This window comes from Schistocerca cancellata, chromosome 9 (assembly GCF_023864275.1).
Source record: "Schistocerca cancellata isolate TAMUIC-IGC-003103 chromosome 9, iqSchCanc2.1, whole genome shotgun sequence".
Classification (NCBI taxonomy): Eukaryota; Metazoa; Arthropoda; class Insecta; order Orthoptera; family Acrididae; genus Schistocerca; species Schistocerca cancellata.
The window spans coordinates 12,244,130-12,271,041 of record NC_064634.1 but is presented as its reverse complement, the minus strand read 5'-3'; the positions used below and the strand labels follow the sequence as shown (position 1 = coordinate 12,271,041).

Sequence of the window (26,912 nt, the reverse complement as noted above, 5' to 3'; positions counted from 1 at the left end):
TAGTCACACCCAGATACTTGATGGATGTTACCACTTCCTAAGACTGGGCATTTATTTTGTACTTGTACATTAATGGGGATTTTTGCCATGTTATACACAGTAGGTTACACTTACTAATACTGAAATATAACTGCCAGTCATTACACACATTTATTTTCTGCAAATCCTCATTGATTTGTTCACAACTTTCGTATGATAATACTTTCCTGTAGACTACAGCATCATTGGCAAATAGTCTAATGCTGCTGTCAGTACCATCAACCAGATCACTTATGTAAATTGTAAAAAGCAGCAGACCTATTACGCTGCCCTGGGGCACACCTGAAGTTACGCTTGTTTCTGCTGAAGTCACCCCATTCAGGACGACATACTGCTCTCTGTCTGTTACAAAACTTTCTATCCTACCACATATGTCATCAGATAGACTGTAAGCGCACACTTTTTGGAGCAAGCGACAGTGTGGAACTGAGTTGAACACCTTTGGAAAGTTGAGAAATATGGCATCAACCTGGGAGCTGTTATCTAGATCCTGTTGTATATCATGCACAAAGAGGGCCAGCTGTGTCTCGTATGACTGCTGTTTCCTAAAACCATGCTGGTTTCTGCAGATGAGCTTCTCAGAGTCTAGAAAGGTCATTATGTCTGAGCACAAAATATGTTCCATGATTCCACAAAAAATCCATGTCAGTGAAATTGGCTGGTATTTATCTGCATCCGATTTTCTACCCTTCTTATTGATTGCTATGACCTGGGCCTTCTTCCAGTCCTGTGGAACTTTCTGCTGTTCCCATGATCTCTGATAGATGATGGATAAGAATGGTGCTATATTTGTAGCATAGTCAACATAAAATCTTACGGGGACTCCGTCTGGATCAGATGCCTTCCTGGTGTCTAAGGATCTTAACTGTTTTACAATCCCAGATACACTAAACACTATGTCAGCCATCCTTGCATTTGTTCAATAATTGAAAGAGGGTATGGTGCTGCAGTCTTCTACCATAAACGAGTCTTAGAAAGCTAGGTTGAGAATTTCAGCCTTCTGTTTATCATCATCAATTGCATTACCCGTACTGTCAGCAAGAGAAGGTAGTGAATTATTTGTAGTGTTCACAGATTTTACGTACGTCCAAAATTTTTTGGGGTTATTTTTAGAATCTGCAGAGAAAATATTGTTTTCAAATTCGTTAAAAGAATCTCTCATTGACCTTTTGACAGCTGCTTTCATTTCGCATAATTTCTGTTCATCATTGGGGCAGTGACTACGTTTAAAACGACTGTGCAAAATTCTCTGCTTTCTCAGCAACTTCCTAATAGGTTTGTTGTACTGAGGTGGATCCTTTCCCTCCCTTATATTTTTGCTAGGCACATATTTCTCTAGCACATAGTGGACAATACCTTTAATTCCAACCAAAGATGCTCGAATATCCTTGTGTCCGTGGTGAATGCTTGGAGCTCACTATGAAGATATTCATTAATGACACTTTTATTTGCTTTCCCAAACAAGAAAACTCTACACTGTTTCTTTGGTGTTTTTGCAATTTCCACTGACAGAAGCCATAACGACATTATGGTCGCTAATACCTTCTTCTAGATTCAAATGGCTCTGAGCACTATGGGACTTGACATCTGTAGTCATCAGTCCCCTAGAACTTAGAACTACTTAAACCTAACTAACCTAAGGACATCACACACATCCATGCCCGAGGCAGGATTCGAACCTGCGACCGTAGCAGTCGTGCGGTTCCGGACTGAGCGCCTAGAACCGCTAGACCACCGAGGCTGGCTCTTCTAGATTAACTTCCTCAAAAAGCTCAGGTCTGTTTGTCACTACGATATCTAATACGTTCCCATCTTGAGTTGGTTTTCCAACCAATTGCTCAAGGTTGTATGTTGAGAGCGCTCCTAGAATAACTTCACATGAGTCTTTGCTTCTGCCTCCTGTGATAAATGTGTAATTTTCCCAGTCAGTGGATGCCAGATTAAAGTCTCCATCTATAATTAATTTATAATTTGGATATTTATTCCCTATGTACTGAAGGATTTCCCTGAAACGTTCTGCCACATTTGTTGTGGATGCAGGTGGTCTATAAAAACATCCTAATACAATGGACAATCCTTGTCTGATTGACAGCTTCATCCAGACTATTTCACAGTCTGACCCAGTATCGATTTCAACTGCATTTAAACAGCTTTTAACTGCAATGAACGCACCACCTCCCATAGCATCAGTCCTATCCTTCCTAAACATGGTCCAATCTGAGTTCAAAATTTCACTGCTACTTATGTCTGATTTCATCCAGCTTTTGGTACCTAATACAATATTGGCATTGCTACTGCCTATTTCGGAGAGTAACTCAGAGATCTTGCTACAGACACTTTGACAATTTACTAACATGATATTGAGCATATTTAAATCCTTTGGAATGAACTGTATAGGGAAACTAACAATTTTTACAGTTGACACATCCACATCAGTGTCATGAACTGATAATTTTTCAGGCCAACGGTTTGTTTCCTGTGGAGAGGAACCTAATCTAAAAACCCGCACGTGCACGCCATAAGTATTGTGCTATCCATGTAGCTGCTTCCTGTGTGTAGTGCACCCCTGATCTATCAATAGGCATCCTACAACCTTCCACCCCATAGCGTAGGTTGAGGAATCTACAACCATTTTTGTCACAGAGCCAACGTAGCTTCCGGTTTAGATTCTCCACTCGACTCCAAACCAGAGGACCCCGACCCACCCTGGGTACAATGCTGCAGTCATCAGCTTGGCTTCCACTCCTTGAGAGTTGGGACTGCCTTTGCCAATTTAGCCAGCCATCAAAAGGACCCAAGGATTACCTCAGAACCCCAACGACAGGCATCGCTGGTGCTGACATGGGCAACAATCTGCACCCGGCTGCACCCCGCACGCTCGATAACCGCTGGAAGAGGCTCTTCCACATCCCGAACAAAAAATATACATAGTAAATTAAATTCTTTTGCCTTTCTTAAAAATATTGTCACTGGATATACTGCAATATTTTTGTTGTAAGTTTGGTGTTTTTTAGGGGTAAGCTGAATTATGAGTAGCAGGTACCATTTGTAAGTTCTACCTTACGTCCTACGGGCATAATTTGTGAAGGAATGTATTGAAATGGTGATTCAAGTGTGAAAGATAGATAACAAAATTCTGTAACATTTTATTTCAGTTTAGGAAAGGGTATAACCCAATACCTGGAATTTTTTTATATTCTAGGACAAGTAAGAGAAGATAACTAAAAGATTATTTTCTAGAACATGAATTTAAACTCATGGTTAATCTAACTGTTTTCTCTTATTTCCAGTGTATTGGAAAATATGATTCAAACAAAATCAAGGAAGATACAAGTCATGTCCATAAAGCAACTTACATTTAACAAAAAGGTGTTGACAGTAGACCAAATACTCATTTGTCTCAACTACATGAAAACTGTTGTTGCAGTGCTACGTTGAAATGCGTGTCTCCATTACAACTCCTGATGCTGCAGTGTGAAGAGCATAATTCAATTTCTTCTTCCAAAGGAAAACATGCTGTTCCAGATTTTTTAATGAAATTAAATCTGTTATGGGGCTAGCTGATGAATAGTAGTAATGTGTACCATCAGATCAAGAGGAACATCTGCCACTGCAAATAATGTTGTGAAGGTCACAAGATATACATGTATGGAGGAAGAAATGAAAAAGTTGTATCACATATGTGACAATGTGTGTACTCATCTAAAAGTGATCCACTAGACAAACATGTTGAGGCTGCACTCATGTGAGTTTGTGTTCTTATTAGTGAAGTTCATCAATGCATGAGTATTCTAACGCATGATATATACTTGCCAAACAACAACAAATTAGGGATGATTAGTAATTGAAACAAAAGTATTCACAGCATATCATTAACCTGTCAGACTTAGTCCTTCCCACCTAAGTCAGATACTGAATACACTTTAGCTACAAGCAATACTGCAAACATTTAGTTACTCATGCACTAAAGAAAGGAACAACATTTAGGTGTACCATGTTAGAGGACTTTCACACCCTCAAGATATTTAAAAAGAAATTATGTTAGTAAGATTTCATTACCACAACATCAGATAAATGCAAAACCATGTTACTTTTGAACAAGCATGATTATTTGAAAAGTTTCAATAGTTTCCTGAGTCCCACATGCTTCCAAATCCTTCCTAAATAACCTATAAGTTATTTGAAGATGAGATTAAATGTGTACCTAATTCTTACAAAATTAAGTTTTCTGATTCTGAGTCAAAGCTATTAACATGAACCCAGGACCTTATAGACTCTATGGGATTCCAAAAGCCAGCTGTTGTGGCTGAGCGGTTCGAGGCACTTCAGCCTAGAACTGCGCTGCTGCTGCTAAGGTTGCAGGTTCGAATCCTGCTTCAGGTATGGATGTGTCTGATGTCCTTAGGTTAGTTAAGTTTAAGTAGTTCTAAGTCTAGGGGACTGATGACCTCAGATGTTAAGTCCCACAGTGTTCAGAGCCATTTGAACCATTCAAAATCCAAAACTATGTAAGCAAGGTGTACCCATCTGTCCAGTTGTACCATCATTCACTGCCCCATCTTACATGTTGACTAGTAAATCGGACACTTTAATTAAAAATAAGATAAAATTCAAATCAAATCAATGGTATTTCAAACTCAGTGGAACTTATAAATAAGATTAAACATATATCTTACAGAGCATCAAGTGCACCATGTATCTAAGATTAAAGATATATCTCTCTGAGGGCTAAATTAGCATCCTCTGAAGTCTGTAATTTGTTTTGCAACATACCGTCAGGTGTATGCAGTAATATTGTGGCAGAGCTGATGTCCAGGTTTAATGACAGCTGTGTAGAAGTGAAGACTTGAGACTGACCACTTAGGTATGTTTAGCACCAAACTATTTCCAGTTCCAAGGGACTCTGAGTAATCAGGTAGATGGTTTAGCTATAGTTTTCCCTCTTAGTCCACTTTTGGTTGAAATGTTCATGGACTACTTTGAACAAAGAATCTTCAAGTGCACATATTAAACACGGGCTCAGATATGAAGTTGGTGTATTGTGTGTGTGGACAGGCACTACAAGACAACTCAACACACTTTTTCATAACTTAAAAAGTCAACTAAAAATATTTAGTTTGCAATAGAGATTGGCAACAAATCCACAAACTTCCTATATCCAGCCACTGACATTAGTATACAAACATACTATTTCAACATTTATAGAAAAACTACAACCGCAGACACAGTAATAATCTTGCTCACAACACACGGTAACACACAAACAAGCAGCTTCACATTGAAAAGTGCACCATCACAAATCTGTCCCCATGTCCAAAGGAAATTTGAAACAGAGCTAGACATAATAAAATTTATTGCCTCAACCAACAGCTGCAATCCTGTCCTGACTGAAAACTGAAAATTATGAAACTTATACCCTTCCTCTATGCCTGGAGGTTGCAAAATTATGACTCCATAGTTGCTGAGCATATACTGAGTGAGAGCCATAGCACCAGCCACAGTCCAATGTTTTCCACGTGGAAACAAAGACCAGAGACTCAACCTGCTGGAAGTCCTGGAAATCAAGAACACCTAGCCCACAGCCCTCATTAATATTAAACGCCCAAACACAGCTTAATACTCCCAAACTTCACTTAATGCTCAGAGTTTTCCTAAGGTTTCCCACATGTTCATTCCTTTCTATTCTTATATTCTCCTGTATCTATTTATTTTATTCTGACTGCCTATATACTCCATACATTTTGTTGTTACAGCTGTCAGTTCTATCCTTTACCCTATTTCTGTACCTCCTTTCATACATGACACCTCTTCACACTATTCTTTATTAGTCTCTCAACTACTAATTTTATTGGGATTGTTAATTTAATTTAATTTAAATTATTATATCGGCACTGTTTTTTGAGTTTACTGTTATTGTTTTTCCTGGTTTGTTCCATTTACATTTATTTACTGCTTAACTTTTTACTTTTTCAATTGCATTACAGCTGCACTGTCAAAGATGAAATTTACTGAGTGTTTGTGCCTCAGTCCAGATGGGTAACATATTTTCTAAAGTTGTTCACAAATATTATAACCTCTTTGATAATGACAGTCAGTTAAATTCTGATGATGGTCTTGCAAGACAAAAAATGGTTAACTAAATAAATTAATCCTGTAGAACATATGCAATATTGTGATTTTCATTTATAATTGTGTTGTTCTACCACAAAGGAATAGAAGGATCAGTTAACGTGATTGTAAATTTTTAATAAATGTATTTCTTTTTCCATTTTCAAACAAGCAGTACTCTTTATTTATGGACATGCCTTGTACTTATGGAGTTTGCTACCAAAAAACAACTTGACTATGTCAAAATTTTCGCAATGGTTAGATAAGAGAGAGGTAAAAATGTCCTCAAATAGGTCAGGTCTATTTTTGCCATTAGATCTAATAGATATCCATCACGACTGGAGTCTGACCTATCTGTTATACGCTGTTTTTCAGCGAAAGCATTTAGTTTCATTACAGACAATAAAAATAAGTGCTCTGTAATTTCAATACAATTACATACTATACACAAATTTATTTGAAACTACCAACCTGGTAAGCGGTGCCAGTTTGTGATTCACTCCATTTAGTTTTGAATTCACCTTCAGTAAAATGTTTTGTACAGTGCTGTAATTGGATCGTGAAACAGTCTTCCACTTAAGGCACTGTGTGAGAAGACCAACTTCCAACTCTGCATACTGTTTCACTTGGGCTGAAAAAAAATTATAAATTATATAGTTTCAGTTACACACTAAAATGCAACAATAACTGAAACACTACATAAAAATAATGATGCATTCCCTTTGTCACACAAACCCAGCTGACAAAGACAATATCAGATTTATTAGAGAAAATATACTATACACCACAGGCTGCACTAGAAATATTTATTTGCCAAAACCAGTTTTCAGGTTTGTAACCCATCATCTGTGGCATACTATGTACCTCCATAACAAATACATGCATGTCAGTTAATATGATAGGTTCTCAGCTCTGTCCTATAACACAGTATACAGATTGTCATGTGTGTTACTGCTACCAAATCTTAGGCAGGGACTATTCTTGATGACGTTTGACGTAACTGTCATATAGTGTAAACTGCCTTAGATTTGACAGCAGTAACATACATGACCATTATATTATGTTATATATGACAGATTTCAGGTCCTATTGCATCAACTGACACTCATGACACTGCTGCAGAGGTGTGTAGTATGCAACTGATGACTGCTTATAAACCCAAAAACCTATAGTGCAGCTCACAGTGTATACAAGGTGTCCCTTAATAATTATCTGAAAGTTTCAGAGTCCCAAGCATTCAAGATTTTTTACAATATCAAATGCAAAGAGAAGGCTAATTTCTCAAGATAATTTGACAGGATGTTTCATTACAAAAAATAACAGTAGAAAATTAAATCAGCAATCATGGACATTACAACTGCTTCTCCAGCAAAACTACAATTTGTCTCCAAAAAGGAGCATTACACTGAATTTACAAACTATTTTGTGACATATTGACTCAGTAGAAACAGGCATAAAACAAGTTACTGCTGAACTAAAAGTAGTTTGTAGTCATTGTACGTTGACTAAATATGAAGAAATTAAGAGTAACTTTAGAAGTGAACAGATGAGAACTGCTCCACACAGAGTTGCACAGGCATGTGTGTATGCATCCTGTTGGTTGCTCCCCACTATCACCACTTGAGTGCCAATGTATTTCAGTATCTGAATCAAATCATCAGTATTTTTAGGCCATCTTGAAGGGAGAGAGTGACCAATTCACACTGGGTGACATGGACGCATGTATGCATCTTTCTGGTTAAACCCTGCTACAGGAATTTTTTGAATGTTTAGGCCAGATTGAGGGGGTGACCTATTCATGCTCAGTTCTGTGAATGCATTTACATGCTTGGTTGGTCAAACACCACCAATGGGAAATTTGGTTTTTAACGTTACGTTAATGGGGCAATCGACTCACTTTAGTTGCATGAACATGCGTTTAAGTCAGTTAGTTTCCACAGCCCAGTTAATCCTCATTGGGGAGATGAATGTGGACAAGGTCTCCCATTTCTGAGGTCCTAAGATAATAATATGGTCTGTCACTCCAAATACCTTCCCAACAAGACACCCAAAGAGTAAATGTATACTGGTGTGCAAGATTAAAGCAACAAACAGAAATTTTGCAAGGCTGCAATTATTTTGCCACAAAACAGTATAAATAGGTGGTATTAAGTAGAAACAATGCGAAGAATACATAGTGTAAACATCTGCAACATGCATAATGGTAGACAAAAATGTTCTTCATTTTTACCAACTTAACAGATTTGCATACGCATTCTGACGACTGGTTAATGTGCTCAGTATGGGGTGTGACAACCTTTGGCAGCAATACAGCCCTGACAATGACAGGGCATGGTGTGAATGATGTCATAAGTCTCATTTATCTATTTATTTTATTTATTTATCTACAAATTCCATAGATCCTGTTATGCGTGTCACGCTAGGATGTAGAATGACTTGAGTAATGTATGTTCACAGACCATGGTATCAATTAGTTTACAAGAGGAAAACTAGACATAAATTACATAAGACTTGCAAAAATAATAATGAACTAAAATAAAGTCGTAGGAATAATACATTATGCAAAGTTTATCACATTACAAAAGCCTATTTGTCACAGTAAGTATATGGTTACAAATAGGAACAAAAGGAACATAAACAAACAACAGTAAATGTAAATACATACAAAGACTACTTTTCTCTGTTGAAGTATTCATCAAGTGCGTAAAATGTTTCCTCGATTAAATATGTCTTTAGATTGTTTTTGAATGATGCAATGTTACTACGTAGACTTTTTATATAGCTCAGTAATAAGTTAAATATTTTGACACTGGAGTAATGTACTCCTTTCTGTATGCGTGTTAAACTTTTTAGTTCAAAGTGGAGGTCAGCCTTCTTTCTTGTATTGTGATAATGGAAGCTTTCATTGGTTTGATAGTGGGCAGGATTGTCAACCAAGAAACTCATTAGGGAAAAAATGTACTGGCAGGCTGTGGAAAGCATTCAAAGTTTTTTAAAGAGCATAAGGCAGAAGGTTCTCGGGGGTACTCTGCACATCATACAGACTACTTTTTTCTGCATGAGGAAGATTTTTTTAGATGAGGGTGAATTGCCCCAGAAGATGATGCGATAACACATAATGGAGTGGAAGTATGCAAAGTATGTGGACTTCGTGACATTTATGTCTCCAAATTGTGAGATTGTCCTAATGGCAAAAATTGCTGAGGACAGTCTTTTTACAGTCTCAAGGACATGGTGGTCCCAGTTGAGCCTACTGTCTATGTGGAGGCCAAAGAATTTGGTGCAGTGTACCCTTTCTATCTGATTATTGTTATTTAAAACAGTAATCTCCTGGGGGAGTTTGTGGTCAAGGCTGAAATGGATATAATTAGTTTTGCTCAGGTTTACTGTGAGCGAGTTCACTTGGAACCAGGTTAATAGTACTGTAAGTAATTTGTTGGAATCAACCTCTATATCAGTGAGCTGTTTGTTACTAATCAAAATGCTGGTGTCGTCAGCAAACATGGTGAACTTGCATGTATTGCATGAAAAAGGTAGGTCATTTACGTATATCAGAAACAGAAACGCACCAAGGCCATAGCACCCATTCTTACTGCAGAGCTGCATGCAGTCTTGGAGAGTGGTTGGTGGATGCTGACATGATGCAAGTCATCTCCCTAGTGCATCCCTGACATGCTCTACGGTATTCAAATCAGGAGAGAAACAGGCACGTCATGTATGCAATATCTTCTGCTTACAAGAAAACATCAACCACCCGTGCTCTATGAGATCAAGGTTTATCGTCCATCAACACAAAGTCTGGGGCCACAGCACCTCATGACATCTACACGATTACTCTGCAGTTCACATTTAAGTGCTTGGCAGAGGGTTCATCGAACCACAATCATACTATCTCTCTACCATTCCACTCCCGAACAGTGCGCGGGAAAATCGAACACCTAAACCTTTCTGTTCGAGCTCTAATTTCTCTTATTTTATTTTGATCATTATTCCTACCTATGTAGGTTGGGCTCAACAAAATATTTTCGCATTGGGAAGAGAAAGTTGGTGACTGAAATTTCGTAAATAGATCCCGCTGCGACGAAAAACGTCATTGCTTTAATGACTTCCATTCCGACTCGCGTATCATATTTTCCACACTCTCTCCCCTATTACACGATAATACAAAACGAGCTGCCCTTTTTTGCACCCTTTCAATGTCCTCCGTCAATCCCACCTGGTAAGGATCCCACACCGTGCAGCAATATTCTAACAGAGGACGAACGAGTGTAGTGTAAGCTGTCTCTTTAGTGGACTTGTTGCATCTTCTAAGTGTCCTGCCAACTGCAACTGCAGCTGCAAATGAGGTTCCAAGATTTTGTCATGATTCCTGACAGCAGTTAAACCTTTCAGATTCACCTGTAAAATTTCATGAAGCAGAGTTTGAGTGGTAAACATAATATCAGCCCACACCATTAGGGATGCTCCTCGATATTGGTCTCTTTCCACAATATTTGGGTCCCAAAACCATATTCCACATTCCCTCCAGGTGCAAATCCATCAATAATCACTCTCCATACTAAATCAGGACTAATCAGTGAAAACAACATTGGCTCACTGTTCGGCTGCCCACGTGGCACGTTAATGACGCTACTCTACACCTTCCCTTCTCGAAGGTGCATCAGAAGTAGACATACAGCCTGTTTCTAACATAAAGGCCACTCGGCCGAAGCCTTCTGCACACCATTTGCCTCAATACAAGTCCAGCAGTTGCTGCAAGCTCTCATGCGCATTGCTATGCGGTACTCGAGTGATACTATCATGCCCTTACAGCCAAATAACAGTCCTCTCTTCTGAAGTCACACTTGGTCGGCCCTTCCCTGGTCTTTGGGATACAGTTTCGGTCTCTATACACTGCTGCCACATCTGAGAAACAACAGACTGAGTCAGGCTAAGCCATCAGGCCACATCAGTTTGCAACTGTCCTGCTTCCTTTTTTCCTCTGGTCCTCTGCCGCTCAGAGTCTGCTAGGCATCTTCTCTGTGCCATACTGCGCTGTCTGTGACTGTGTACACAGCAATTGTGGATGTGGGGCTACCTGGGAAACACAGCTTGTTTCATAGGTGTCCTGGCATTATCACTGGCATAGTTGTCCGTTGACTGGAATGCCATCTTCTGAGCAGAACACAACCGTATGGACATCTGGTTGATGCTTTGTATGATTATATCAAGAATTAGACACAGAACAGGGAAATAGTGGTTTGTTGTTTTAATTTTGGGCACCAGTATAGTTTTCTTCTTTTATCTCTCACACTAAGCCATATCTGACAGGAGATATAGACTTCTCTCTTTTGCAACCCAAGGTTGCTTCATCAGGAAAGAGGAAAGGAGAGGGAAAGACAAAAGGATGTGGGTTTTAAGGGAGAGGGTAAGGAGTCATTCCATTCCTGGGAGCGGAAAGACTTACCTTAGGGGGAAAAAAGGACAGGTATATATATATACACACACACACACACACACACACACACACACACACACACACACACATCCATCCGCACATATACAGACACAGGCAGACATATGTAAATGCAAAGAGGTTGGGCAGAGATGTCAGTCGAGGCAGAAGTACAGAGGCAAAGATGTTGTTGAATGACAACTGTCATTCAACAACATCTTTGAATCACACCTGTCATTCAACAAAATCTTTGCCTCTGTACTTCCACCTCGACTGACATCTCTGCCCAACCTCTTTGCATTTACATATGTCTGTGTGTGTCTGTATATGTGAGGATGGATATATATATATATATATATATATATATATATATAGTTATAATAGAAGGAAACATTCCACGAAGGAAAAATATATCTAAAAACAAAGATGATGTGACTTACCAAATGAAAGTGCTGGCAGGTCGACAGACACACAAACGAACACAAACATACACACAAAATTCTAGCTTTCGCAACCAACGGTTGCCTCGTCAGGAAAGAGGGAAGGAGAAGGAAAGACAAAAGGATATGGGTTTTAAGGGAGAGGGTAAGGAGTCATTCCAATCCCGGGAGCGGAAAGACTTACCCTAGGGGGAAAAAAGGACAGGTACACACTCGCACACACACACACATCCATCCATACATACAAGACACAAGCAGACACTTGTAAAGGCAAAGAGTTTGAGCAGAGATGCTCAAACTCTTTGCCCTTACAAACGTCCGCCCGTGTCCCGCATGTATGGATGGATATGTGTGTGTGTGCGAGTGCACACCCGTCCCCTTCTCCCCCCAGGGCAAGTCCTTCCCTCTTTCCTGATGGGGCGGCAGTCTGTTGCGAAAGCTTGAGTTTTGTGTGTGTGTTTGTGTTCGTTTGTGTGTCTGTCGACCTGCCAGCGCTTTCATTTGGTAAGTCACATCATCTTTGTTTTTCTATATATGTGTGTATATATATATATATATATATATATATATATATATATATATATATATATATATATACCTAAAAACAAAGATGATGTGACTTACCAAATGAAAGTGCTGGCAGGTCGACAGACACACAAACGAACACAAACATACACACAAAATTCAAGCTTTCGCATTTGAAAGGAAAGATGATGAGACTTACCCAACAGAAGCGCTGGCGGGTCGATAGACACACGGATAGGCACGGGCATGCACGCAAAACTCTAGCTTTCGCGACCAACGGTTGCCTCGTCGGGAGGGAGGGAGGGGGAGGGGGGGACGGGGGGATGTGGGTTTTGGGGGAGAGGGTGGGGAGTCGTTCCAGTCCCGGGAGCGGAAGGACTTGCCCTGGGGGGAGAAGGGGACGGGTGTGCACTCGCACACACACACATATCCATCCATACATGCGGGACACGGGCGGACGTTTGTAAGGGCAAAGAGTTTGAGCATCTCTGCTCAAACTCTTTGCCTTTACAAGTGTCTGCTTGTGTCTTGTATGTATGGATGGATGTGTGTGTGTGTGCGAGTGTGTACCTGTCCTTTTTTCCCCCTAGGGTAAGTCTTTCCGCTCCCGGGATTGGAATGACTCCTTACCCTCTCCCTTAAAACCCATATCCTTTTGTCTTTCCTTCTCCTTCCCTCTTTCCTGACGAGGCAACCGTTGGTTGCGAAAGCTAGAATTTTGTGTGTATGTTTGTGTTCGTTTGTGTGTCTGTCGACCTGCCAGCACTTTCATTTGGTAAGTCACATCATCTTTGTTTTTAGATATATATATATATATATATATATATATATATGTGTGTGTGTGTGTGTGTGTGTGTGTGTGTGTGTGTGTGTGTGTGTGTGCGCGCGCGCGCGCGCGCACGCCACGAGTGTATACCTGTCCTTTTTTCCCCCTAAAGTAGGTTTCTGCTCCTGGGAATGGAATGACTCCTTACCCTCTCCCTTAAAACCCACATCCTTTTGTCTTTCCCTCTCCTTCCCTCTTTCCTGATGAAGCAACCTTGGGTTGCGAAAGCTTGAAATTTGTGTGTGTGTTTGTGTGTGTTTTTATTGTCTCTATCAACATACCATCGCTTTCTCGTTTGGTAAGTTACAGCATCCTTGTTTTTAGTTGTAATGGAGTTATAAGGGAATGGAAGAAAATAAATTGGTACCATGATTAAAGAATTTCTGTCAAACAAAAAGGTGAGGTAAACTGAAAATGAAAGGTGTCAGCATATGTGGAGAATAATTAACATCTGAAGTTATCAGCTCATGTGTGAAGTTAGTATAATTTAGTGCAGCAGCAGAGGCAATATGTGGTATAAATCATCTTGAATACTAAGTTCTTAATATTAATTGTGGTATAATAGAAGTTTTTATGTTCAGTGCAATCAGTGTATGAAGATAACTATCTATCTGTGTCATGATACAGCCTTTCTTAACATTAAGGAATTCGAACGTATAAACATAGTTGTCTGGAGCAATGTGAGTGGAATGTATTAGTAAGACCTGTATGGATATCACCCTTCAGGCTAGAAAACAGTGAAATAATAGTTTGTCTAAGTGATGATTTGTCTAATCAGTAACGTGAGTTAAGTTTGCCTTAGCATAAGGATCTGTTACTGTGGAGTGTTTTTCAATAGAGTCAATTTTGCATTAGATTAGCAGAGCAGGTGTTTATTTATTAAATAATGAAGCATTAAGGAAATAATAAAATAATGAACAATGTTAGGGTCTTTCTGGTTAGGGAGCCTGTCTCTGCGGTAGGCGTAATTTTTGAGAACGCGCTCTACTAGTTAATAAGGTAAGAAATGTAAGTAAAATAATGGTGCTGTCAGACATGATTAATGAAAAAGATAACTGTATACAAACAATTGGTGTTTAACAGTATTGATGATGTTACTGCAAACTACGCAACATTAGGTACTGTTTTTATTGTGCAATTTATGACATTACATCGAGGAATAATAGTTTAACAAAAAGAGGAATATTTTAGTGAGGTACAAGAAATATAATATTGCATAATCAGATATATATATATATGTTATCTGAAAACTTCTATTTGTGTTCTGTGGAACTTGAGGTGGTAACACTGGGACGAAGAACAATAATTTTGCTGATTAACAGATAACTGTGGTGCTAAACTGATGTGAATATTCTGACACGTCAACTATTTGGTAACATTTTGTGAGGGTTTAATTTTCTGTCTGAATGAGATTAGTACTCAGAGTGGAGAAATATGGTGATGGTTTGGTACAAATTCCATCCACTTAATTTTGATTTGAACAGTAATTAAGTTATGTGATGGTGGCTTCATTCTTCTTTCATTAGATTAGATTAGATTAGTTTTACGTTCCATAGATCCGTGCTGAGGAGATCCTCGTGGATGTGGAACATGTCAATTTAAAAAAAAAAAAAGCTGAAATAACAATACTAATAGTATGATTATATACAATACATCATTTGTTTCTATTAAAAAATTCGTCAATGGAGTAGAAGGAGTTGGCCACTAGTAAGTCTTTCAGGCTCCTTTTAAACTGATATTTATTTGTAACTAAATTTTTTATGTTTGCTGGCAATTTATTGAAGATGAGTGTTCCTGAGTAGTGGACCCCTTTTTGAATGAAAGTAAGTGCTTTTAAGTCCTTGTGCAGATCATTTTTGTTCCTGGTATTGTATGTATGAACTGAGCTGTTTGTTGCAAAAATGGTTCAAATGGCTCTGAGCACTATGGGACTTAACATCTATGGTCATCAGCCCCTAGAATTTAGAACTACTTAAACCTAACTAACCTAAGGACATCACACAACACCCAGTCATCACGAGGCAGAGAAAATCCCTGACCCCGCCGGGAATCGAACCCGGGCGTGGGAAGCGAGAATGCTACCGCACGACCACGAGCTGCGGACTGTTGGAAAAAGAGATATATTATTTAGGACAAATTTCATTAAGGAGTAAATAACGAAAAGTGTGAGGTCATCCACATGAGAGCTACAAGGAATTCGTTAAACTTCGGTTACACGATAAATCAGTCAAATCTAAAGGCCGTAAATTCAACTAAATACCTAGGAATTACAATTACGAACGACTTAAATTGGAAAGAAAACATGGAAAATGTCATGAGGAAGGCTAACCAAGACTACGTTTTATTGGCAGGACACTTAGAAAATACAACAGATCACTAATGAGACTGCCTACACTACGCTTGTCGGTCCTCTTTTGGAATACTGCTGGTGCTCCTCCCAACTGAATTTATTATCAAGTTGTAGTCCCAGGAATTTAAGACTGTCAACCTCTTCTATCTGCTCTTCTTCATACTTTATGCATATGCTGGATGGAAACCTCTTACAGTTTCTAAATTGCATATAGTGAGTCTTTTCAAAGTATAATGTCAGTGAGTTGGCTTTAAACCATTTATTAATATCCATGAAAATATCATTAGCAGATCTTTCAAGAACTACACTCGACATACTACTTATTGCAATACTTGTGTCATCTGCAAACAAAACGAACTCTGCTTCTGGCAGTGTAACTGATGAGAGATCATTAATGTACACAAGAAAAAGCAATGGCCCTAAGATGGATCCTTGTGGGACACGTGTAATTTCTTCCCATTCTGATGATGACTGATGACTTAATTCACTAGTCCCTTACACTGACACCCTTTGTTTCCTGTTAGCGAGGTATGACTTGAACCATTTTGCAGCACTGCCCGTGACACCATAGAATTCTAATTTATTTAAAAGGATGTTGTGGTTCACACAATCAAATGCCTTTGACAAATCACAGAAAATACCTGCTACTAGTAATTTGTTATTTAATGAATTAAGTACATTTTCAATGTACATGTAAATAGCCTTCTCGATATCAGAACCCTTCAGAAATCCAAACTATGTACTTCATAATATGTTATTTGTGGTCAGATGGTTGAGAAGCTGCCTGTACACTGTTGTTGTTGTTGTTTTTGTTGTGGTCTTCAGTCCTGAGACTGGTTTGATGCAGCTCTCCATGCTACTCTATCCTGTGCAAGCTTCTTCATCTCCCAGTACTTACTGCAACCTAAATCTTTCTGAATCTGCTTATTGTATTCATCTCTTTGTCCCCCTCTATGATTTTTACCCTCCATGCTGCCCTCCAATGCTAAATTTGTGATCCGTTGATGCCTCAGAACATGTCCTACCAACTGGTCCCTTCTTCTTGTCAAGTTGTGCCACAAACTCCTCCCCAATTCTATTCAATACCTCCTCAATAGTTATGTGATCTACCCATCTAATCTTCAGCATTCTTCTGTAGCACCACATTTCGAAGCTTCTGTTCTCTTCTTGTACAAACTATTTATCGTCCATGTTTCACTTCCATACATGGCTACACTCCATACAAATACTTTCAGAAACGACTTCCTGACACTTAAATCTATACTCGATGTTAACAAATTTCTCTTCTTGAGAAACGCTTTCCTTGCCATTGCCAGTCTACATTTTATATCCTCTCTACTTTGACCATCATCAGTTATTTTGCTCCCCAAATAGCAAAACTCCTTTACTACTTTAAGTGTCTCATTTCCTAAACTAATTCCCTCAGCATCACCCGACTTAATTCGACTACATTCCATTATCCTCGTTTTGCTTTTGTTGATGTTCATCTTATACCCTCCTTTCAAGACACTGTCCATTCCGTTCAACTGCTCTTCCAAGTCCTTTGCTGTCTCTGACATAATTACAATGTCATCGGCGAACCTCAAAGTTTTTATTTCTTCTCCATGGACTTTAATACCAACTCCGAATTTTTCTTTGGTTTCCTTTACTGCTTGCTCAATATACAGATTGAATAACATTGGGGACAGGCTACAACCCTGTCTCACTCCCTTCCCAACCACTGCTTCCCTTTCATGCCCCTTGACTCTTATAACTGCCATCTGGTTTCTGTACAAATTGTAAATAGCCTTTCGCTTCCTGTATTTTACCCCTGCCACCTTTAGAATTTGAAAGAGAGTATTCCAGTCAACATTGTCAAATGTCTGCTTGTGTCTCTGTATGTGCGGATGTATATGTGTGTGTGTGCGAGTGTATACCCGTCCTTTTTTCCCCCTAAGGTAAGTCTTTCCGCTCCCGGGACTGGAATGACTCCTTACCCTCTCCCTTAAAACCCACATCCTTTCGTCTTTCCCTCTCCTTCCCTCTTTCCTGATGAGGCAACAGTTTGTTGCGAAAGCTTGAATTTTGTGTGTATGTTTGTGTTCGTTTGTGTGTCTGTCGACCTGCCAGCACTTTCATTTGGTAAGTCACATCATCTTATATATATATATATATTTAAAAAGAAAGATGATGAGACTTACCAAACAAAAGCGCTGGCAGGTCGATAGACACACACACAAACACAAACATACACACAAAATTTCATATTCAATTTATATATATATATATATATATATATATATATATATATATATATATATATATATATATATATATATATATATATATATATATTTTTTTTTTTTTTTTTTTTTTTTAGAGGGAAACATTCCACGTGGGAAAAATATATCTAAAAACAAATATGATGTGACTTACCGAACGAAAGTGCTGGCAGGTCGACAGACACACAAACATACAAACGAAATTCAAGCTTTCGCAACAAACTGTTGCTTCATCGGGAAAGAGGAAAGGAGAGGGAAAGATGAAAGGATGTGGGTTTTAAGGGAGAGGGTAAGGAGTCATTCCAATCCCGGGAGCGGAAAGACTTACCTTGGGGGAAAAAAAGGACAGGTATACACTCGCACACACACACATATCCATCCGCACATACACAGACACAAGCACTTATTTATGATGTAATGGCTATCAATGTTAGTTTGAAACATTTTCTTGGACTTTAAGTTAGAAGTATAAGTGTACTAAAGTAGGATATTTTGTTTTATTTTTGCATGTACTGTGGCAGAGGAGAACTGCCTCCAAGGGTACTGATCGCATTGCCTTTCCTAACTGCCACTTGGACCTGTTGAAGGTGTGGACAGCTGGGTGAGAAAGTGTGTTAAAGCTCATTGAAAAAGTGAAAGTGCATGTGAAAAATACTGAACATTGAGCAAGTGAACTGCAATGCGCAGTGTAATGTAACTTTGTTTGCCACCCATGAGGATTTATTTTGTTTAGCAAGACAGGACTTCTACAAAGTGGTTTTTGTTTTAAAATGTAATGCTTGTTTAACACAAAAAGGATATCTTTTATGATGAAGATGCATAAATTTTCTTAAAAGTATAACTTGTAGATATTTTATTTATTTTATTTATTTATTTATTTAGCATCAGTGTTATTTATTTATTTATTTAGCATCAGTGTCATTGTACAAATGATATTGGACTTGTCATACATAGAAATTAACAATACAGAATATACAAAATGAAATTGTCTACAATTGTATTTGTCATACACAGAAATTAAAATATAGACTGTACAAAATGAAATTGTCTATAATAAATGACAGCAAACTTACAGTTTCTTTCCACATAAATTGTTTATAGTAATTTGTTTCTCAGTAACAATATATAACTAGTACTATAGATGGTAAAGTATAATAAAAGCTGAAACAAACGAAGATAGAAAATTTTGGAGGTTAGTTTGTAAAGTCATTTTCTTGGTCTTCGAGATATTCATTTACTGAGTAGCAACATTTATCAATTAAAAAATTTTTAAGTTCCAATTTAAAATTTGTATTGTCCTTTAAATCTTTAATGTACTGAGGCAGTGGATTAAACAGCTTAATGCCCATGTGGCTTACATGCTTCTGAGTTCGTGTTCTTCTTACTTGTTCTATGTGGAGATCATTCTTGTTCCTTGTGTTATAGTTTTGACAGTCTGCATTTGTGTGGAGACTGCTTAGAATAATTTTGGTTAAGTGTACACATGTAAGTATATGGACTGATGGCAGAGTAAGTATTCCTAACTTTTTGAAAAGAGGTCTGCAGTGAGCTTGTGTTGGACTGTGGGTAATTATTCAAACAACCTGTTTTTGTAAAATAAAAATGTCTTTCAAATTACATTTTGAGCTGGCCCAGAACACTATACCAAGTGAGGCAACACAAGGAAAGTATCCGAAGTATGCCATTCTGATGCCTTCTAGAGTGTAAACATTTGCAATAACTCTCAGTGCAAAGCAGGCTGAGTGAAGTCTTTGTGTAAGAAATTTTACATGGTGTTTCCAATTCATAGCTTCACCTATATGCATTCCTAGCACTTTTGCAAAATGCACTCTCTCTATTAGACTGTCATCCAGTTCTAGACTAATGTCTTCATCCTGGATCATTTTACCAAACTGTATGTAATTTGTTTTCTTTGCATTGACTGTAAGTTTATTTGTACTGAACCAAGTCTCAATACTTTTTAGGATTTTGTCAGTAGTTGACTGTAACGAGTTTTTAAAGTTGCTCACTATCAGACTTGTGTCATCTGCATATAGTACAATTTTGGCTGTATCACATTGTAACCGTATATCATTAACATATATGAGAAAGAGTAGTGGCCCTAAGATGCTGCCCTGGGGTACTCCTATAGGAACTTCTTTTGCTTCTGAAACTAACCTTATTTTTTGATTTGAATTTACAGTGGTGAGCTCTACAATCTGAGATCTGTTTTTGAGATATGACTCAAACCACATTTTAACTCTTCCTCTAATACCTACTGCTTCCAGCTTATCAAGGAGGATTTCATGGCAGACCATACCGAAGGCTTTAGATAAATCTAAATTGATTCCTACTACACTTTTGTTTTCCTCCAAATTTTTAATTATTTCTTGGGTGTAGTCTATGACTGCAGTTTCTGTGCTTCGTTTTGTATGAAAACCATGTTGATTACTATTCCAAAGTTTATTACTGGCTAGGTAACTAGTGACTCTCAATTTCATCAGTTTCTCTAATATTTTGGAGGAAGCAGGAAGAAGTGATATGGTACGGTACTTTTCTATTTTATGTCTGTCTCCATTTTTAAATAGTGGCCTCACTTTTGAGATCTTCAGTCGGTGAGGAAATACACCTTCACTAAAGGATAAATTTGCAACATGTGCTAAAGGTTTTGCAATCTGCACTGCAGTCCTTATTATGTTTTAAACTGGTACTTCATCAACACCTGCTGCCATTTTTGGTTTTAAGCTTCTAATCACTCTAATTACTTCCTGTTCATTTGTTGAAGGAATATTCATGCTGCAGGCAACCCCTGGAGCATGTATTACTTTTTGTTTTGTGAAGTTTAAGTTTAGTGAATGTGGTACATTTAAAAAACAGTTATTAATATAGTCTGCCATTTCCTTCTTTTCTATATTGCAATTTTCACTGCTTTTGAGTATTATTTCTTCCTCTTCTCCCAAGGTAGTTGTTTCATTCCTCACAATGTCCCCATATAGTTGGTGGTTTGTTGTCTGAGTTACTGATTAAGTTGTCATTATATAGGAACTTTGCCTTTGCTATTGCCTTTCGGTATATTTTTCTGTGTGTTTTTACATATTCTACAAACTGTGGATCAGAGCACGTTTTAATTTCTTGGTTCAGTCTTTTCATGGTTACACTGGAAATCCTAATGCCTGTAGTTATCCAAGGTTTGTGTGCCTTTTGTTCTGAAGACTTAAGAATAAGAATAAGAATAAGAATCTTTATTAGCCGTTCAGTATTTTCTTATACAATGGGCTTCGTCAATAAGTTCAATTACAGTATAGAGATGGTTATATTCTCATAACAATGTATATATAAATCATGTGAAATTTAGTGTAGTACAATAGCACACATTTGGAATTTTATATATTGTTAATTTTACAATGAAAAGGAAAGCATTAGACAGATTTATATTAAGCAGGGAGTATTCATGTTGATGACACTATGTCATTATCATATACATGTTGATAACACTATGTCATTATCCTAAGCTATTGATACAAATTTAGGTCCTACTACAGGCAGAGGTACCTTTCTCTATGTTAAAACAGCAAATCTTCCATATTACAATCTTTAAATTCATCAACTGAGTAAAATGCTTTACCTTTGAGCCATTGACCCAATGTTGTCTTAAATTTACTTTTAGATACTGTTTGTACAATTTTAGGGAGCATATTAAACAGGTTTGTACAATTTTAGGGAGCATATTAAACAGTTCGAGGCCTACATATTTATAACTATTATGTACCTTAGACAGTCTAGAGTATGGCAGATCAATTGTGTGGTTTCGTCTTGTATTGTGGGTGTGGACAGATGACCTAAGGGGATATTGAGCTATGTTTTCTTTTACGTGTAGTAAGCAATAATAGATGTACAAACAAGGAACTGTCATGATGTTAAGTTTTTTGAAATGTTCCCTGCATGTATCCCTGGGAGATAAACCCACTACACATCGAAGAGCTTTTTTTTGCCATCTGAAAATTGATATTGAACTGGGAGAATTTCCCCAAAGCAGAATACCATAAGAAAGATGGGGGTGGATATAAGCAAAATATGAATGCAGCAGTAAGTTTTGGCTGACATTACTCCTAAGCTTATAAAGTAGGAACATAGCACGTGCAAGTTTAGAACAGACGTATGTGATATGTTTATCCCAGCTAAGTTTCTGGTCAATCATCATTCCTAGCAGTTTAACGGACTTATTTTCTTTGTTTGATACCTTCAAATTAAAGAATATTTCCTCAGTTTTTGTTTCATTTATGAATAGGGAGTTTGCACTAAACCAATGAACTGATTTTTCAAATATTATATTATTTTTTTCTCGTACAGATTCAAGAGTCTGTCCTGAATTGATAAAAGTTGTATCGTCTGCATAGAGGACTGTTTTACAGGGTAAATACTGTGGCATATCATTAACATACACTACAAACAGGAAGGGCCCAAGTATGGAGCCCTGTGGCACACCTCTTTTTATTGTTTGTGGGTTTGACAGCTGCCCATTTACACTAACAAATTGTACTCTGTTGCTTAAGTAGGATTCTAATAATTTCAGGGTGTCTTCTTCCATGCCGTAGTGTCTTAATTTCATGATCAAAGTACTATGAGATACAGTGTCAAATGCTTTACTCAGGTCTAGGAGAGTAGCACATGAGATTAATTTATTTTCAAATCCATCATATATATCACTAACAATATGTTCAACTGCTTTAACTGTGGATAGTTTAGACCTGAATCCATAGTGTGAGTTACTTAACAAATTATTCCTCTCAAAATAGTGATTCATTTGTTGGTGAACACAGTCTTCGATTATTTTAGATATTATTGGGATTAATGAGATAGGGCGATAGTTACTTGGATTTGATTTATCTCCTTTCTTAAATACGGGAATAGTTACTGCTATTTTCAAACAGTCGGGGAAAATCCCTTGCTGTAATATATGATTAATGAGAGTGGTTAGAGGGGGCAGAAGATCACTTGATATCTTCTTTATGACAAAGTTTGACAGACCATAGAAGTCCTCTGCTCTGGAACTACTTAGTTTGCCTATTGCTTTGCTAACATCATTTTCAGTTACTGTTGCCCAGCAGAATTTATGGACTACATACTTATTTGAACCTAAAAGAGTTTTAGCATCAAGCATGGCGTTGAGGGGAGACAAATCTTGTTGTAAACTGAAGTTAACAAAGTGTGAGTTTAAGACATCTGGGGCTATGGGTATAGCTAGTTGAGTTGTTGGTCTATTTATTTCACTTTTAATTACTTCCCAGGCAGCTTTACAGCTGTTCCTGGATTTAAGAATATAGTTATCATTCGCCCTACGTTTTGCCAAACTTATTTCAGATCTATACATTTTTCTTACTCTAATGTACATCTCTTTGTACTCGTTGCTGTTATGAGATCTGTCCTTAAACATAAGAAGCATAATCCTGATGCTGTTGAGGTATGGCGTAAACCAATTATTTAGTCTGTGTGGTTTATGAGCTCGGTTATTATTCTGTCTTTTTACTAATCTGGGACAACACTCATCAAATATTCTTGCAATTTCCTCTATAAATAATTTGCTTGTGTTATTCACACACATATCTTTGTATAAGATGTCATTCCAGTTAACTGACCTTAATCTGGTTCTAAACTCTCTTATGTTGCATTCATTCATAGGTCTAACAGTTTTGTGTTGTTCATCTAGAATGCTGACTGGAACTGTAATCCATAGGCCGTCATGGTCAGCTAGGCCTAACTTCACTACTCCAATTTCAACATTATTTTCATGGATATTACTTATTATGTTGTCTAAGCATGCATTATATCTTGTAGGCTTATCATTTAGACAATAGCAATCAAAAGCTCTTAGGCTATCCAAGAATTCCAATATGATATGACTCTGTACCCTGATATCCATATTAATATCACCAAAAATTAAGATTCTTTGGTATTTATATTTAGGCTTAGTTAGTAAGACTAACAGTTTTTTTTAAATTTACCATAAATTCACATTCACTAGAAGATGGTGTGCGATATACAGATGCAACAATAATATTATGTTTAGGTATATGTACAACTGCAGCCTCAAAGATGGTGTCTATACACAGGTCTGTGACATCAATAGTAAAGTATTGTAGATTTAGACTATTCTTAATATATATTGCAACACTCCCATGTCCAATTGTTGATCTGCAGTAACTACTAGCTAAGGAGTAACCAAATGGAATATTGAGATCAATTTCTGATGAATATAGCCAGTGCTCATTTACACTAAGTGTACCATAGTTGGAAGTTTCTAACCAGTACTGCAATTCTTCCAACTTCTTTCTTAAAGACTGTATATTAATATGTAAGAACAGAAGACTATTTTTGCTAACCCTAGGCAGTAAAGATGAGGGTTCAGATTGTCTTCTTAAGGGCACTTCTATACAGCTGATATCTTGAGTTGTTTGCAAGTCTACTGCTGGTAGCCAGGCCCCATTTTGACAACGTTTGGATGCATCTAGTTTCCTGGACTCAGAGTGAATGGTTTGAAGGTTATTTTGATCCTGCTGGAGCATATCTGTTAATATTTTGCCAGACAGACCAGCAGGTTTTACAGGTTTCCCTGGTCCAGCGGTATTACTGTTAAGGTGGCCATTTCTTTACTCACAGTTTTGGTAATCAGTTTCGAGATTAGTCTTCTTCCTTGGTTGTTGAGGTGGAATCCTTGTCGTGTATAGCACTCCCTGTCAAACTCGCTAGCTTTAATGATTGTGGTATTTTTGAATTTCGAACACAGGTGATATAGCCGTTTGTTTACGTCCAATACCTCGCGATTTACGCAGGATCGTTTTGTAAGATCATATCTAAATGGAACATCGACAACAAACACTTTTTTTGATGTGATACTTGGTAATGTGCTTCTTAAACCTTTTATTAAGTTCGCGCTGTTGTTTTTCGCTATGTCATTTGTTCCAGTCATAATTATAACGACATCAGCTTCAGAAGCCTTTTTGTTAGTGTTTTGCAAAACATCCTTGGCTTCTGCTGAAGGATACACATACCCCAGACACTCGAGATTTAAGTTTTCATTAAGGTAACTTGAAACATTACGACCTTGGCTATCACTCAATAAGGTAATTTTACAGGTTTTACGTACTAAACTTTGACCATCACACTGTTTCACTCCTGTTTGAATTTCTTTTTGATATTTATTAGCACTATTATGTTTCACTGCATATGTTTCCTGATCGCTACTTTGTTCATGAAACTTGCTAACATTCACACTGCGGCTACTTTTGCTGTTTTTGGTATTATGCCGTTTTGCTGCGAATGTTTCTTGTTCATTACTTCGTTGACAAAGCTTACTTACGTTCACGCTACAGGTTTTTGCACTGTCTTCTACCGGGCAGAGCTGCGAATATTTGTTTACGTCGGCGAACCTTACTCTTCTTGGTGGTTTATTTAATGCTGCTACGCTGTTATTATGGCGAACCGTTTTGCAGAGCGGAGGTTCCTTTACAGTACATGTTACCTTCGATATCTGCGATTTGTTATTTACTGCTTCTGAAGTTCCTTACTAACTTCTTAGGGAAACACATTTCAAATTGTGACATGAATATAGAAGAAAAGGTATTATATGCATTATTTGCACTTTTGTGATCAGTATGTAAATATTTTGTATGGGGATTTTTGTATGGCAAGTTCAGATAAGTATAAATTTGAAAAACATATTTCCTGCAGTTTTGATAAGCTTTCTTATGTAATATTTTCTTTGTGTGTAGGTTTTAAACCCAATTTCTGGCGTCACTTCTGGTCATTGAAGTGCCCACTTAGCTATTATCAATATCTGTCTGGTCAATCCAATGACGGAGTGATGTGACGAAGCAAGCTGAGATAATTTTAATTCCCATTTTGTTTTGCCATCTGCCTCCTTACATTTGTTTTGTTACTTTTAACTATTTACTATTAGCATATGTGAATATAATCTGTATTTTCATAAAAGGGAAAGACTGGCCCTCAGTTTTAAAGAATATAACACCAGATCTAATTTTGTTTAGTTTTATGTATGTAATTGATTTTTTAATTTATTTTGACTGTTCCTAGTTGGTATCTTTTGTTATAGGGCAAAATCAGTGATTGTTTCGTAACTTAAATTCTACTGTTGATGTATAAACAAATATAAATTCAGTAATAATTGGAAACATTTGGAAGACAAAATGCTAGTATTCTTAAACTATTTATTTGGCTCTAGTCGGAAACATGTTAGCAAAACCAGCCATTCATTAATTCCAAAGTAATTAACTGCTGTGACAAGACGCAATTTTTCGATGTATTCAGTTAATTGAGTGAGTTAAGTTTTAATTGTAATTTCTGAAATTTGAACTTCGAACAATGTGTAGTTTCAGCACCTATTACTGTGATGATATATATGGGCTGAGTAATCTGTGCTGGTTAGAACAATAACAATGCTTCAAATTAACTTTGGAATAAGTGTTAAACAATTAGACCGTGTGTAAAAACAGTGACAGTGTCTTGCTCCATATGCACCTGTTTATTCTTCACGAACTTTAAATTATGTGGTTATGTTTTACGGCTCATAGATGTTCAACCCCGCCCATGAACCATGGACCTTGCCATTGGTGGGGAGGCTTACGTGCCTCAGCAATACAGATGGCCGTACCATAGGTGCAACCATAACGGACGGGTATCTGTTGAGAGGCCAGACGAACATGTGGTTCCTGAAGAGGGGCAGCAGTTTTTACAGTAGTTGCAGGGGCAACAGTCTGGATGATTGACTGATCTGGCCTTGTAACACTAACCAAAATGGCTTTGCTGTGCTGGTACTGCAAATGGCTGAGAGCAAGAGGAAGCTACAGCCGTAATTTTTCCCGAGGGCATGCAGCTTTACTGTATGGTTAAATGATGATGGCGTCCTCTTGGGTAAAATATTCCAGAGGTAAAA

General features: G+C 37.7%; 1 protein-coding gene across 2 annotated transcripts in view; it reads right to left on the bottom strand.

Annotated features, from left to right (window-relative positions):
- LOC126101571 (protein argonaute-2-like) overlaps positions 1–26,912 on the bottom strand; it is a 317,714-nt gene that overhangs the window by 53,205 nt on the left and 237,597 nt on the right. For both annotated transcript variants that reach the window (XM_049912221.1, XM_049912220.1), the window contains exon 16: positions 6,619–6,778. In XM_049912221.1, coding sequence (XP_049768178.1) covers positions 6,619–6,778 — 160 coding nt within the window. The remainder of the gene's footprint in view (positions 1–6,618; positions 6,779–26,912) is intronic.